Source organism: Rhea pennata, chromosome 10 (assembly GCF_028389875.1).
Source record: "Rhea pennata isolate bPtePen1 chromosome 10, bPtePen1.pri, whole genome shotgun sequence".
Lineage (NCBI taxonomy): Eukaryota > Metazoa > Chordata > Aves > Rheiformes > Rheidae > Rhea > Rhea pennata.
The window spans coordinates 22,877,900-22,894,093 of NC_084672.1; the positions used below are offsets into that span (position 1 = coordinate 22,877,900).

The following is a 16,194-nucleotide window of genomic DNA, read 5'->3' on the forward strand; positions in this document are numbered from 1 at the left end:
GAGCAGAGAGGCTTTGCCACTGCTTGCCGGGGCCTGGCAGGGCTGGTACTGACTGTCTGGAGCGAGCTGCCTCCTTCGCGGGGCTGCTCAGCCATTACTGCACCCCCCTCCCCACAGTATCCTGTTGGCGGTATCTCCGTGTCTCTCGGAGTGGTGCAGCCTCCATGCCCTAGGCAGAGGCGGCTACTAATGCAACGTTGCTCTCAAGGGTCTCAGAAGTTCCATTGACCTATTGGTTTGGATAGCGCCACTGAGCTATGTACCCACATAAAACAAAATGTTTAATTAAACAGGTAATTTTTTTTTCAGTCAGAGCCCTCATTCTACTGGCAGAGCCAAATCCTCACTTCTCTTACGATGTCCTTAATTTCTTCCAGCTCAGCTGGTCAGCAGAGAGACATCCTGCTGTAGTACAGAGCCAGCTGAGGAACACGGTACAGAGTTTGTTGGAGCTAAGAAGATTTCACAGTTATACCGTTAGGATCCCAATAGGCAGCCTGTCCAGGATAAGCTCCTAAGTGGAGCCCTAGTACGACTAGAGACTACTTTGTTGAGGAAGGTTTTGGTTTTCCTGCTTTTCCCCATGCTGTCCTCTCAGAAAGCATTGCAAGGTGCCCTTTGGTTAGAAACACAGAACTGACCTTCTAACAGGGGCTCCCAGGCCACCGCTTGTTTTGGACAGTCAAGAAATGGAGGCATTAGGTCTATCAGAGAATGCCCTTGTAAACAGATACTCTGAGCTTGAACCTGTGCTTCCTCCTTCTCCTCCTCACTCCCTTTTGTCAAATCACAGGCAGCAGAAAGACTGCAAGCACAAGCAGTTACAGGGGCAGAAGGAGGTGTGCTGCTCCAGGACCCAGCCTGGGTTTTGGTACAACAGGTCAAGAAAGCTCTGAGTGTTAATGATGAAAACCAGAGAAGTACCAATTACTGCTCACGTTCCTCTGCTTGCGGACCAGCTATTCTAGCGTGTTTCCTCCCCATCTCTCTCTGGCGAGCTAAAGACCGCTTTAGGATACTGCAGCACTAGCTTAGACACTCGCCAGCATGCTACTGGAGTTTTTTATTCCCTGCAACACAGGGACCATTTTCAGGAGCTTCTCAGTGAAAGGTGTTCATTCATACCCCTTCACAGTTATTTCTGTGCGCCATGGGGTGCGTGTTCTTTTTTTTCTCTTACATTCAAATGCAAATGTATTCCGAGGAGTGGGCAAGAGCTGCTAGCTCCTCAGGCTGACATTTGAAATTGGATTTGTCTCACCTACCATTCAGACATCTACAGTTGTAGTTCATTATCTAGGCTCACTTTATGGTCAGCACGGAGAAATGGGAATTGCTGAGACAAAATGCACCCCCTTCTCAGTTAAACAAGTGCCACGGACTAGACGTCTCCCTCTGGAGGCGTCCTCCCATTCATGCTTCAACACTGGGTCCTACATTTCCAGTGGGAGCACTCCGTCCTGGCAGGCTGGTGGTGGCCCAGCAGTGCAGAAAGACGTGTGACCCGCGCACTTCATGCAGAGCTGCCATTTCTCAGCTGCCAACAAGTGCATGAGCTGCCAGCACACGAGAGGAGGACAGCAGGGCCTAATGGCAGAAAGAAATATGCTCCAATACGCCTGTGTTTTGGAGATGGACCACCAGGTAAAGGCTTTGTGCTCCAGCCTTACCAGAATGAATCCCAATCATCATAGAAGAAGCTCATGGCCATTTACCTTTCCCCCAAACCAGCCATTCCCTCAAGCTCTTCACTTTCTAAATTAAAAGAAGGAAGGCATTTCCTAAATCTGGTGAGGTTTCTCCCACTCCCTGGCTGGAGTTCCCCAGGTTACAGGAGGGCTAAAACTCTTTGAAAAACACAGGTAGGTAGGAGAGGAGAAGCCATTAGCACAGTAAAACCCTGGCAATACAAAGATCTGCTCACTGATCCTTTGCAAACTGCTGCGCTGGCTTCATTAAAAGCATAGCCCATGGCTGTTGCTGGAGTTCGCTGGATTCACTTTGGGTTATCAAAATGAGGATGTTCATTTCTGCAGTGGAAAAAAAAAGATGAAGCCAATAGGAATTATTCTTTATGAATTATGTGCTCAGCTTTCATACTGATCTATTGAGTCAGCAATGAGAGTTGGATTTCCTAGAACAGCTTTTCATGCTGGATTTGGGATATTTTCTTCTTTTCAGCCCAGAAATATTGTTAAAATGGCCTTTGTCACACTAAGTGACACTGTGGACTCCAGCTGCACCGCGGACACAGAGGAAATAATAGGGTTTAGGCTCAGTTATCCAAATCATTCATCTTTCTGTTTCATGGCCTTCTTCTACAGCTCCCTCCCAGTGTGGTTTGAGCACGTCAGCATCTCTTAATACATATAACCTCGTGGCATCCTGATTAGGTAGGGAAGGGTTAATATCTGGTGTGGAAATGAGCATTCAGATTGAACAGCTAGCTCTGGGAACAGAACGGCGAGTCAATTTAGAGAGCTGAACTGACAAAACATGATTCTTTTCTTTAACAGAATTAGTTTTCTGCCTTTTTAGCTGCTTGAGCTGACTTCCCTGGGGTCAGCAGAGGGCCATCACTGGTACAGGTAACGATGGCAGGTGCGTGCTGCCATGGGAAGGAGCGGGACCACCCCTGTCAGAGCACCAAGCGGTTGTGCGGACGTAGCCATAGGGTCACGTCGCACGCCTGTGCCTGTACCGCCTGCGTTAGGTACCCAGCTGACAGACGCTCAGCTCCCCTGGTAGCTGCACGCCTGGCCAGCGGCGAGTCTCAGGTGGCTGCGGTTCCAGCCACTGCCCCATCGATTCCTATTAATAACAACATGGGAAACTGCAAATGACTTTTGCGTCTTGGATAAGATTATATAAGTCTTGGCTTGCTGCCCGGTGCCCCATAACAAAGTGTTTATGGGTTTATTTCCATCAGAAGACCTGAGAGTAAGTCGCGCCACATGCAGTAGGGAACTGTGAGTTTGGCCAGGCGTCCCCGTGCGCCCTGCACAGCTCCCTTGGAGCTCAGTTCTACAAAAGCGCTTGGAATTGCCCTGTGGTGAGAGGTGGGCTGACAGGTCGCCCAACAGGCAGCCAGCGCAATCCCGCAGGGCTGGGGAGCAGGGCAGGCCAGAGGTGGAGCACCGAGCGGGGCGAGGCTGCGGGGGAGAGCAGGAGAGGCCGGGCGCCCGAGCGGAGGGGCTGTGGCAGCCCTGTTGGGGCTGAGAGGGCAGGAGGAGCCCCAGGGTGGGGTGAACAGGCACTGGCAGAGCTGTGTGGGGAGATTTGAGCTGACATAGCCAGAGCAGGACAGAGCGAACTGGAAGAAGCCCTGGAAGGGAGTACCAGGGCCTGTAGGTCAGGATGGAAATGCAGGAATAGAGCTGGGACACGCTGCTGAGACCCGCAGCTTCATCTGTCCAGAGTAATATGCTTTTCCCTTCACAAGTCCCGTCTGCGCTGCTTCACAGTAGTCCTGTTTGCCCCTCATATGCTTCTGCTTTTCAGTTCCTTCCTTGAAATCCACCTAGAACATTGTGTCAACAGATCGTGGGCTGAGCTGCAAAACAGCCAGGCTCTATGTACCTTGAAGCCATGGGGAGGCCTCCTGACAGGGCGCAGTGGAGGCAGCTGACAGCAGTGAGTCTATCCGCTTCATGCACACACAGCTGTCTAAATATTTCACTCTTCCTCCGGCAGCGACAGCAACACTGTGTGCGGGGAGCAGTGATTAACACTTCTCCAGGCAAGGCCCTAGGGCAGGACATGCTGGCAGGGTTAGGGCATGGCTGCCAGGCCTCCACCCATCCTGGCTCTGCCACAGATTGCCATGACGACACGGCAGCATGTGGGAGAGGATGCCAGATGTTTTGGGGGCTCTGTTTGCAGGGTGATGTTGGAGTGAGAAGAACTTCATGGAGAGAGCACTAGCTGCCTCCCTGCTGCGCCCCAGCAGACGAGTGTCACGGGAGAGGCTACTCTTACCTGTAGCAGCATCTCTTCAACCATCAGATTCTGCTGTTTGGAGGAGAACTTAACATATCAAGGGGCGCTCAGCTGCGCTGAGCTCACCACTGTGCTGATCCGAGTGTGGCCCTGCAGCATTATCTGTTGGTTGCGAAGCTTGGGCTGCGCTGGCAGTTTGGCAGGACCCTCAAAGCTGCATCCAAATCCCTATGATGCAGCAGGTTTCCTTAGCTGGAAGGCTGCTTACTGTGAGGACTGTGGGTGCTGTCCTTCCTTCACCCAGACCGTTGCCTGGTGGCAAGCTGAAGATCGCAGTCTTCAAGGTCTGTGGGAGTGGGCTAAGAGACCAGAAGTTGGCTCTGTGCCGAGTGGCACTGGGCTGGCAGCGCTCTCCTGAACCAGTCTCCCCCTCTCGTAGTGGCCTTCTACAAGGCAGGGAAAACCTGAGCGGATACGTAGCTTAGGATAGCAGGCACGAGCATGCCAAGTGTCTCTAGCTGCGGATAAAAGGGCCAAACAGCCCCAATGTCTCACTGTACATCATCCCTCGGAATAAAATGTAGTGTCCACCAAGTAATTTGAGACTGCACTTTGGTGACAGGGAAGCTGGATTTCTCAGCATATCTTGCTTAGGACTGTCTCCGTGGACAATAGGGCCGTGGGCTTCTTTGCATTAGAGAAGTAGCTGCAGAGATGTGGTTGCAGCTCTGTTTCCAGATTTCTGGCCTCCTTGCTAAAAGCTGCTATATTGTGCCTACACAAGACTGTTGCTTAGTTCTGCCATGTTTCTCTTCTCCTTGTATACCGTAGTATAAGACAAGAAGAGATTTAGCAGCTAGTGGAAGAAATAGTTGCATCAGATCCTCCCGTCAAAGTCTCTGCCGAGTCTGAGGCCATGCTGTCTTGCATTTGAGACCCGCAGAGCCTGCTTCCAACATCCAGTACAAAGCTGGCTTCTACCATGGGTCGTGATATAGCATATATTGAGCAAGCGCAGGGTCATTGCAGCTAGAATAATATAACAATGAAGTTTATTTGTGAGGAGTGGCTGATGTTCCGTAATCATTTGCAACCAACTTGTAATATAAAATGAGCTATGGAGCTTTGAATGTAAATTGAAATGCAAAATCAAAGGACAAGAGAGGTGAATGATTGTGATTTTGTATTTTGTTTTTTTAATCCATTTTTCAGCAAGTTCTGCTTGCATGCAGTGACTGACCTGAGCTGAGCTGACTCAGCCTTTCCTGTTACTTTAGCAAGGCTCTTGACCCTGATACTGTGTCTAATTATGTTGGGTTGATTGTTTGGGGAGCTGCTGTTTAATCTACTCCCTGTTGGCCCCTGCAGATCTTCCACATGACCTACGATCTGGCCAGTGCAGTAGTGCGGATCGTGAACCTGATTGGGATGATGCTGCTGCTGTGTCACTGGGATGGCTGCCTCCAGTTCCTCGTGCCCATGCTGCAGGACTTCCCCGACGATTGCTGGGTATCCCTCAACCGCATGGTGGTGAGTGCCTGCCCTGCTTGCTCCCTCACCGCCCTAAGCCCAGGCCTCCTGGCCCCAGCCACAGCATCAACCCTTCTCCCAGCACCAACCAACCTCCCAGCACCAGTGTGCTATCCCCCAGCTGCCCCGCTTCCCATTTCCCCCTTCCTGCTTTGAGGGCCTTCCTGCACTATGCAGCAGGCCCCCTGAGGGCCATGACACTGTGGCCACAGAGGCTCCTTGAGGGAGTCCAACTCTGGGCTAGGGAGCCCGGCGAGCCTGCCGCGGGCAGCCTGCAGCAGAAGGCAGGAACCAGGCTCCCCCTCCTGGCAGGAGACAGCACAGAGCAAGGTTTGATCCCACAGGGAGCTGGGCGTGCTGAGCTGAACAAGGAGGCAGAGGGGCCCTAGAGCCATACTTGGGTCTCACCCACAAAATCCTGATTCCCACATCTGCCCCAAAGGAAACTGCTCCTCCTCCTGCTCCATATCCTCTTGAAAGGTGGCTGTGATCATGCTGCCCACGTTTCCCTGGGGGGCTGCACAGCCTCCTCTGGAACACCGAAGGGGGCTGAAGCAGGCTGCCAGGCCTCCATGGGAGGAACTAGCCAGGCTTCCCAGTAGCATCCCAAGCCGTGCTGCTCACTGTGCTGTTTGCTGTGAGGGAGTTTCGTACCATATGGTAAATGCACAACGGGTTCATGGTACCTTTCAACCATCTCACTGACAATTCAGGAGCTTTTATTCAAAGGGACAGTGTCCAGTTGATTAAGCAGAAAAAACTGACAAACCTTAAAAAATTGCCTCTTATTGCAGCTCTTAACCTCCAGATTCCCCCAACCAGCTTCTTAAAAAAAAAAAAAAAAAAAAAAAAAAGGCAGTCACTCAGGCAGAACAGAACAAATGTAAAATATAAAAAAACCTACCAACTTGCCATGCCTCCTGCGTGCAGAGCTGTGGGCACATGCCCGAGATGCGTGAGCATCCACGAGAAAGTTGTCTGCTTGGGGTTTACTTATTTATTTCTTCCCACTGCCATAATCATTCACTTCCTGCAGTTGAAAGGTGCCAGACTGACATGGAGCCCTTTGTTTATCTGCGGCAGAGGCACAACCCATGCAGCAGCTGCCTAATCTTCCCCCATGCTACCTTTTTATTATTTACATGGCAGGAACAATGAAAGATCTGGGCCCCACTGTGCTTGTGTTATTCAGGTTCAAAACGCCAGACAGCATCTTGTTCTGGAGAGCTCAGAGGTGAAGCCACAAATCATCCCCATCAGATGAAGCGACTTTGCCATGGTGCTCTTGCAGGACAGTTTCAGAGCTGCAAATTTGAACTGCATTTCCTTTCTCCTAACATACATTTACTAGATTGTGCTTCCTCCTCTTGCCCACTTTGGTGGTTCAGTCTTCTGCAGGGGATCCTTAGTCAAATGGCCTTTAAGGATGTGTTTATTTGCATTTAAAGCTTGGCAGAGAACCCTAGACCAAAGATCTACCCACCTTATGTTCTACCTGCTTGAACTGTAAGCCAGAGTTTTGGCTGCCCCTATTCTGGGCCCCAAACTAATCAGTCCCTTTGGGAAGTTCAACAGGTTGAGTTAAGTCTCAGGTCTGGGTGCACTGTAAATGAGAAGCTAACTGTTGCCCCTTCTTTCCTTCTGTCCTCATTTCCCCACAGGAAGATGATTCCTAAGTTCAGCTGTTGGTTGCCAGACTCAGCTCTCTTCCTCCCACCATCTTTGAGACAGTTGCCAGATACTAGGCCATATAGCTCTCAGCTCCCGCTCGACTGACGCTGGAGCTTGCCTGTGCTGCTAGGGGAGATCCAGAGGAGAGGATTTTAATTCCCAACTCTGTTACAGGTGTCCTGTGTGATCCCAGGCAAATCAGATGGGAAACTCAGAGAGCTGTTCTCCCTCTTCAGGTGCTTCTGAGGATAAGCAAATACTGCAGTGACTGGTATTTAAACCAGAATGAGTCTGAGTGACCCGGAGTAATACTGAGTGAGTTGCACAAGGGGGTGGCATGAACTCATGCCACCCCCTCTGGCTCTTGGACACTTCACACTCAGAGGCTGTAAAGCCAAACAAAACCACCTGCATGGTACATTGGAGAGAAGAGCTACACATATATCGAGATCAGAGCCTAATGAGGAAGGAAGTAAATTTATATGGTCTAGTAAAAGAGTGAGTTGGGCCAGATCATGATCAGAGTCCATAGTTAACCTTCAAGGTAACTGTGTAATGAAGGAAAATGATTAGCTACAGTCTTGAAAGATGCCAGAAGACAGGACAGAGGGAGAAAAGATTCAGTCTCGGCACTTTTCTTAGCAGCAAGAGTGAGGAGAGATGGGGAAGCATGCATCCCATGGGCAGGAGGACCCTGCAGAGTCTCCAGAAGGGGCAAGGTAGAAAGTTCCTAGAGCAGAGCTTTACTAGGCAAGGACTCACACTGCAGTACTTGTCTTCTCAGCCTGGAGAGCCTGTGAAGCTGGGAATTAAACTTTCCATGTGTGATTTTTTTGCTGCTTCTCCTCTGCAGCAAAATCACCTTCACTTTTTCCATTTAATGAAAGTAAAAAAAAAATGATGATCTCAGCACCTGTCTCAGACATAGAATCTCAGGAAACTTGGATGAACAACTGGAGGATGATAAAAGCCTCACATATAGTCTAGGTGGCTTAAACTCCCCAAGCTTTACAGGAATGCAGCAGCCCCAAAATAGCCTGTATTTAGAGCAGTTAACATGGAGAATAATTAAAGATTCTAGAATAAGATAGTTTCTTCTCACAATAAGATTCTGTCCTCTGATCTCATGAGGTTTCCAGATGTATTTTTTGGAATCTTGGGACCAGTGAGGAAGGTGAATGGTATGTTTAGTGCCAGTATTTACTTAAATTCAGTAACAAAGTAATAGGAGAGGCCACTGAGTCAGAAAATGACAAAAAAAAAAAAAAAAAAAAAAAAAAAAAAAGAAAAAGAAAGAAAGAAAAGAAAAGAAAACAGTGGCCTGGATTGTTCTCAGACACAGTTCCAAGATCTTGATGGCTGTTTGCAGAATGGCTCTGTTGGAGAGCTCTGCTGGACAGGGTTGGGAGGTGAAAGGCCAGGACAGCATCCATCTTTGACAGATTCCGTAGGCTGGATGTTGGGACGTTCTGTACTGACCTCATCACAGATTTGAGGGGATAAATACATTTGGTGCAGGACCACCCCTATTACACACAGGAGCTAGAAAGCTGGGATGGAACCACTGGGGAAGGAAGAGGAATCTTTTGAAGCAGCTACCTTCAAGGGGAGATGGAAGGCAGGTGCCAAATGCTTTGGAGGCTTTAGGAAAATTTATGCAATTACTTTCCTTGAGTATACTGCTGCTGCTCTTCCAGAGTTTCACACCTGAAAAGTATAGCAACGTGAAGTGGTTACTTGGCAGTTCCTGAAACCAGCTATGCCTCTGACCCAGGAGGGAGAGAAGATTTATCACCTCCCATCTGCTTCTTAAAGGCTTGATCCATTTCCAAGGTATCTGTGAAGGGTCTGGTGTTGCCAAAATGATATCAGGGGCTCAATGAACCCCTGGGTCCAATTCATGTTGGCAATTTCTCAGTGCTCCATGCTTCATCTTTAGCAATTGTGGAATTGAAGAAGTCTGTAGGACTTCTGTTTGAAATGGCTCTGAAATGGCAGGGAAGGATGTTTCCGGTATTAATTGCTCAGCCCTAATCTCAGGAGCTTCAGCATTAGAATCCCCACAGGGTACTTTATTAAAAAGGAAAACACTAGTGAGACAGCTGCGGAGAAGCCTGTCTGTGGGCAACAGCATCTCCCTGAGACCCTTGCCTGGCAGCTCCTCGTCAGAGAAATCTGAGCTCTGCTGAGACCTGAAAGCTTTTGGAAACATGTGGCTCACTCCCTTGGGTATTGTGCCGAACTGACAAACCCTGCAGGGAAGGCAAATATGCCCATGTTAAATGCAGCAGCCTTGCATAAGAAATACTAATTATCTTCCCTTCCACCAAAAGAGTGAGAACAGATCCCTGACAGAAAGGAAGAAGAGACGTTGACACAGCTTGTGTTATGGTGGAAGACAGAGCAATATTATATGGCTCTCCTGTTTGACCCCTAACTTCCCCCAAGCCAGCAGATCCCTCATACCCTCGCTCGGGAGGCTTATGAAGCCACGTTGTAGGGTATCATGTTTTGTAAAATGTCATGGAGCAAGAGCAGAGCTGCTCCATGAGGCAGGGGGCAGGGGTGACCCCAGCATAGGCAATGCCCTCACTGAGTAGGGCACAGTCCCACAGCATCTAAACAGGGTGGCGGAGCTGGGGTGATGTCCACTGACAGTCCCAGACAAGGCAAGGTGATGATCAGGTGCAGGGTTCATCCAGAGAGTGCAGTCAGGAGTGGCGGGAGATGGGGCTAGAGGCAGAACTGGAGACAAGGCTAAAGCTAAAGTTCAAGGCCTGGCTTGGCGAAAGGGCTGGGCACAGGTATACCTCCAATATAGCTCGGGTGAGGGTGGGGTGCTCAGGCCTAAACCTAATTGTAGCTCCTGGAGCAATGGGTGTGCGGGTGAGGGGCTCATGCAAGGATGATTGGGGCAATTAAGGCCTACCAGTGCGCTCAGAGTCCTGGAAAAATCATCCCTTTTTTAAGGTGAAGGCCAAGCAAAGCTCTCACTGGAAATAAGCGCAGAACAGGCAGGTGCCTTCTGATGTGAAGTTTGACCTGTTATCTCCATTTCTGGCCCTGCTGTTAGCTTGCTTTAAACCTGAGCCGAAGGTGCGTTTTCCCTGCCCAGCAGTTGTGGAATTGTCCAGAGGAGGGCAGTGATGTGCGGAGGCATTAACCTGCAGCACCGCCTAAGTGGTGTGCAAGAGCAAACCCCAAGGAACGACTCTGGCCACATGAGATGAGATAACTGCTGAGGTGAATGTGTGAGTTCGCAAAACGTATTCATGCTCTGTTTGGCAGGGCTGGTGGTCTGAGATGTGGACCACCTGCAAACTTTGGTCCATAGTTCATCCTATGAAGATTTCCTTCTGAAGGGAATTAGATGTTAAATAAAATACATCCTTTCACTTCAGACAGCCTCTTAGTACTTTGAAATGTTAGTGGTTTGAGTCAAGCGTAGCCCATGGACGATGCCCCTACCCCAGGGATTTGCCAGCACTTCTCTGTGTCTTCTCCTCTCTGTCCAGTCTTCTGCTATAAGGGTTCAATTGCATACACACATGTGCTCCTCAGCCCCAACCGCATCCTAAAAGACACCATGCCGTTTCCCCTGGGGCCTGTGCCAGGCAAAACCCGGTGCTGCCATGGAAGCTTCAGGAAAGTGTCTCCAAGTGTTCAAGTGTACCTCAGAGCAGAGGCCTCAAAGGCCAGACACTAAGCCCAGAGAAACCCTTCTAGTCCTGGCAGTACGGATGTTAAAACAAGCTAGTTTGAGAAACCACTTCAAAGTTATTTTAACTCCTTTTAGCCGATGCTCTTAGTGTCTGCCATGTGTTTGAGATGACATTCCTCTTGACTGTGTTCAAGCACAGATTTGTAACTCCGTTTGAGCTTGCTTTGAGATTTCCTTAGTGAGGTGTCATTTTCTTTGCGTAGTTTAAGGCCTTGTTTACCTGCCCTAATGGACCATTTTAGCCACTCCAGTATACTTGAAGTGGTACAACCTCCCACTGTGGGGCTGGTGTAGTGGTATATTGAGTAAAGCAGTATAACTGTTAAGGGAAATAAGTTTTATCAGTATAAGGGAGCATGATGCCAGTAAACTTGTGTCGACATTACATTTGGAACCAATACCACTAGTTTGGCATGAAATATTGCCTTGTTGGCCTACTGCTTATTCTGTGGAGAACAAAAGGATATCGAGCAGGCCTAAAAAGTAAAGCTATGCTGAGACCTATAAGCAAAGAATCATCACATAGACTGTGCTGTGAGGATCCAGTGCTCTTTACAGAGGCTCAGAGATGGTCCCCGAAAGGGTAATTGTTCTGAAAGATTTCCCCTTCATGGAAGTGCCTCTGTTTCAGCACTTGACCTCCTCTCCCAGCAGGCCATGTGGCCCAGGATTTTTTTAAACACTCCATGTTTTCCTCCAGCTCTCTCCCGTCCATCTGTCATTACTCAGCGATCTCCTCAGTCTGGCACAGAGCAGGCTGTCCTCGCTGGGAGCTGCGGTGCTGATGGGAGACGTGGTTGTGGCTTGTAAGTAGGAAAGTTCCCAGGGGGCCAGAACTACTTCTGCAGGCTACTGGGGCTCAGTGTTGTTGGATGTGGTGGTTTTGGGGCAATTGGTTCCTGCAAAATACTGACAAGCCTTCTAACCCAGAAATTTGGTTGGGAACTATTATCTCTTGTTTACTGAAGAGGAAACCCGCTTGGTACAGTGACTTGCCAACTCCTGAAGAGCAAGCTGTTGGAAGAGTGGCTTTTGCAAACCTGTGTCTGTCTGATATCCAGACCCATGTATTAGGCTGTGATCACCTGTAGTCATTAAAGACTCTGGCAGCCAATTTCTTGGTATATCAAATTTAAGCTCAGATGATCTTGTCTCTCCATGTTCCCTTTAGCATTTCAACTTGACATTTCTTTGCTGCCTGCCCTCAGTTCTGTTGTGAACATGTGCTGCCCTGTTAAACTACTGCCACACTAAACTGGGAAGGCAGCAGCACTTCTGCAGTGGCTGGTGAGAAGCGATTGCATAGAAGGGAATTGGCTGTGAGAACTTTCTGCCTAAGAAGCTCAGAAAGATGAGCTGGCATAAGAGGGCAAAGGGAGAAGAAGTTGCTCTGCTCCACTGGACCAAATTCTCATCTGTTCCTTTTCTCTGCCAACATCACCTGTTGCCTCTGTAAGAGCAAGGCAGGCTGCTGTGGGCCTGGCCACCAGGTCTTGCATATATCATGACCCTGCGCACCCAAATCAGGAGTACCTCACTATTCCACCTGGAGCTGAACTGCCCTTCCTGTCCGCGGTTAGCACTGGGACTGAGTCGTCTCTCCTTGCCTCATCATGCTTCTCTCCAGTGCACTGTGCACTTCCGTCCTGAGCGAACGTGCCCAGCCTTGCCCCCGCCACGTGCCAGTGATGTCTTTGAGACTGCTCCTTGTGATCTTGATCCTCTAACTCGCTGCCATCTGAAACTGGCTGAGGCAAGAACACACGTGCCGTTCTCGTGCCTGGCATCATCCCTCAGCTACCCCTGGCAAACCAGGGACCCACTTCCCCCAGTGCAGTTTCGCAAACGAACACATCTATGGTGCATGTGTGCATCCACACCCCCTTGAGCTGCAGCTCCTGACGCATTGGTCAGCCAGCTGCAGAGCCAGGAATAAAGACACCACTGGCCACATTAGCTCTTCTGTTGTCTGAAGGGTGATTTTTTCCAGTGCAGGAGGTGACAAGGTTGTCGCTTTGTTGGGGAGGTGAGCCCAGACAGGCTGGCGCCAGCAGTCTCTTCTGGGGCTGTGAATGGGCTGCTTCTTCTGTGTCCGCTTCGCTGTCCCTTCTGTTGCTTTGCCCTTCTTGTTGCCGGTGTGAATCAGGCCTGTCTTGCATAACGTAACTGAATATGGCCAGGGTAACGCTATCGCCTGTCTTTGTCCACGTGCTTATCTCCTAACCAAGCATTAACACTCTCCAGAGCTTCCAGCTCTTTGCCACAGCTCACAGACAGCAACAGAATGCTCTGGTTCTGTTCACTGCTTGTAAGCTTGCTAAAAAATTTCCACCAACATTAATGGCACGCAGAGAGCTGGTAGTAGTTAGGTTATCAGCCATCCACCTGATTGCGACAGATCACTCCAGGGGGGCTGCATGGTCTTTAAAAGTCACTGGTGCCCATTCAGCTCCAGGGCTCCCAACATTGGTGGTCACCGGTGTTGTATCTGCTGTATTTCTCTGAATAGAGTTTGCAGAAGTATTGCTTGCGTGTTTGAGCTTGCCTACAAAGCTGTCCTTCTGCACAATGACCTTCTTAGTTGCTATGGAACTTATATTGGCACAGCTATATCCATAATGTTAGCACCTTCCTAGGAACAGAAAGAAGACTGATGAATGTACAGATTAGGTGCTGCGATGAATGCCACTGTAGCAGAGGTATTTTTTGATTTACCTTGTAATAGCAGTATGTGATGACAGTGCATTTACTTTACATGGTTTTGTGGCTAGGACTTTCTGTCATATAGTACCCACAGGATAGTAAAGGTACCTTGAGCTGTTCCACAAACTCAGACTAATCAGAATAGTCATCAGGCTTCTGGGTTTTTTTCCTCCTAATCCCAGGATGCAGTTGCTGAGATGCTTCTGGTTTGGTGTCAGTGGGAAAGCACAGGATGTCCCAGAGAAGCCATTGACTTCAGCTGGTTTCTCACTGAGGTTTATCACATCTCTCAAGTTAAATCATTTGTAGTCTGTTCAACTCCTTGGAAAAAAGCCCTGTTTTACACTGAAGAGAAATCCCTGCCTGGACATGATCATCTTAATTTTCTGCAGTTCCCATCTCTTCAGTTAATGACCAGAGTTCCTGAACATTTCATAAATTGCTGGGGAATAAGTGATTTTCCCCACTTTAAAATCTTGCTGCTGGCAGCCTTGCTCAGACTGTCTGTTACCAGTTTTCTGTTAAATTCCGTTTCCCAGCAAATAATCATTTGCTTCTGTTCCGTCTCTCACATGTGGGCCATGTTAGACATATCCCAGCACATCATCTCTGTTTGTCTCTGGTTACCAATGTGTCAGTCTCTCTGGCTTCCCGTATGCAAGGTTTTGCTGGAAAGGGTACATGGAATCTGTAAAATCCCTGACCAAATCAGTTATTGCCAGGTGACTCAATTTAAGCTTACTTTTATATCTAATGTGCTCAGCACTTTCAATCCATCAAGGAAGTTACAGAAGTGCTTTGAATATGGACCTTCAGGCCTAATGTTAGGTATCCTTTTTTGAAATGTTTTCATCCCAAGAGAATGTCTTGTCCCACTGCTAAAGCTTTGTCTGTCTGTCTGTCTCTTTAGAATGACTCCTGGGGGAAGCAGTATTCCTATGCGCTGTTCAAGGCCATGAGTCACATGCTCTGCATTGGGTATGGGCAGCAGGCTCCCGTTGGCATGTCAGATGTATGGCTCACTATGCTGAGCATGATTGTCGGTGCCACCTGCTATGCCATGTTCATCGGCCATGCCACAGCCCTAATCCAGTCTCTGGACTCCTCACGGCGTCAGTACCAGGAGAAGGTAAGGACTGGGCTTTGCAACCCTTATGTGACCCTGGGGAGGTTTACACGTTGTCTAGAGGAAGTCAGGGCTCTGAGTGACCTACGTGAGAGGCCAAAGGTGTGGTGGTTTTGTCACCACAGCAGTTACTGCTAATTCATACCCACTCATTCACTCAAAAAGAGCCTCAGGAAGAAATAGATGCAAGATCAGATGAATAATATAGGCGAGCAGGTAATTCTTGTTATCTCTGACTGTCTTTTTAGATCAACATTATCAATGTCACTAGTTTCTAAGATTGTCACTCACTTTTTCCTAAGATCTTGTTTCAAACCCCAAGTAAATGTTCCAGAATGTGCAGCTTTTGTTTAGCCAGTACTTTCTTTAACATTATCCGGATTAAACACTCCAGTGCTCATGAGCAAAAACTACATAACAAACTCCAAAGCACAGATCAAAGCTCAAGAGCACCAGATAGGTTCCCCAGGTAGCTATCGAATTAATTGCACAGTTGTAGAATCGCATAATGTAGGGCACAGACAGAAATGTCACAAGTGATCAGGTTACTGCTGCAGCTGCAATAACTGATGGTGGTGGGTTTAAGGTGATGCTGTGCATTTTAAGATGCTACAAGTGTAAACAGGGTCAATCACCATGATTCAGCTGATGAGTGATAAGTCAGAAGTGCATCAACTCCTTCGTTAGTGCCTTTCCGTGCCTTTAGTATGTTGCTGTCCATACAGGCATATTTTGTCATCTAAAGCAAAAGAGTGCACAGGGGAGATAGGGCACCAGCTAGTGCAGTGGTATTTTTCCTTCAGGGACACAGGCAGGCAGGACTTCTGGCTTGGGTTGAACCAGCAGGCCTGCATCCGTACAGAGCAGGAGAGTTCACTGAAGGGTGACTTTGTGTAACTAAGAGCAAGTACCTGGGTGGCTCAGAGGTATGGAAAGGGCTTGAGAGCAAAGACAGTACATTACTTGCGGGCATCAACACAGACAACTGCTCTCAACTAGTAGGGCTGAGGAGGACATAGTGAAGGAGGTGGTATGGTCAGAAGTCAGAGCCATAAGGATACATCTGATCTGAAGGTGAAGAACAGGAAGACCTAGGTGCTCATTCTGACCTTGCCTGGTGCAGTTAGATTAGGTGAGACAGTAGCTACTATTCCTATGGGTAAAGCATGACAAGCGTGCATAGACATAAGAGAAGTGAATTTGAATAATGAATAAGAAGAAAGTTGCTGCATAAGAGAAAGTACGAGGACAGATTTGTCAGATGGTTCCAGGAACTGGTTTTAGACACAAAAATCACAAAGCTGGGCCATAAAAAGAGTTTGCAGTAGGACTGAGAGTAAAAGTAGAAAAGCTCAGAGCCTGCATCATGCTTTGAGGTTATGGAGGAGCTCAAGCTAGAGTCAGAGCTAAAAGAGAGAAAAAGCCCAGGAGAGAAAATGTGGAGGACTGGGAGACAATCAGAGCACTGGGCTTCCTGTAGGGTTTTGCCACCATGTTACAGATT

The 16,194-nt window shown here is 48.6% G+C and overlaps 1 protein-coding gene across 3 annotated transcripts in view; it reads left to right on the forward strand.

Moving 5' to 3' along the window:
• The window catches only part of HCN4 (hyperpolarization activated cyclic nucleotide gated potassium channel 4), a 109,842-nt gene that overhangs the window by 55,654 nt on the left and 37,994 nt on the right, over positions 1 to 16,194 (forward strand). For all 3 annotated transcript variants that reach the window (XM_062583814.1, XM_062583816.1, XM_062583815.1), the window contains exons 3-4: positions 5,308 to 5,469; positions 14,475 to 14,693. In XM_062583814.1, the coding sequence (XP_062439798.1) occupies positions 5,308 to 5,469; positions 14,475 to 14,693 (381 nt within the window). The remainder of the gene's footprint in view (positions 1 to 5,307; positions 5,470 to 14,474; positions 14,694 to 16,194) is intronic.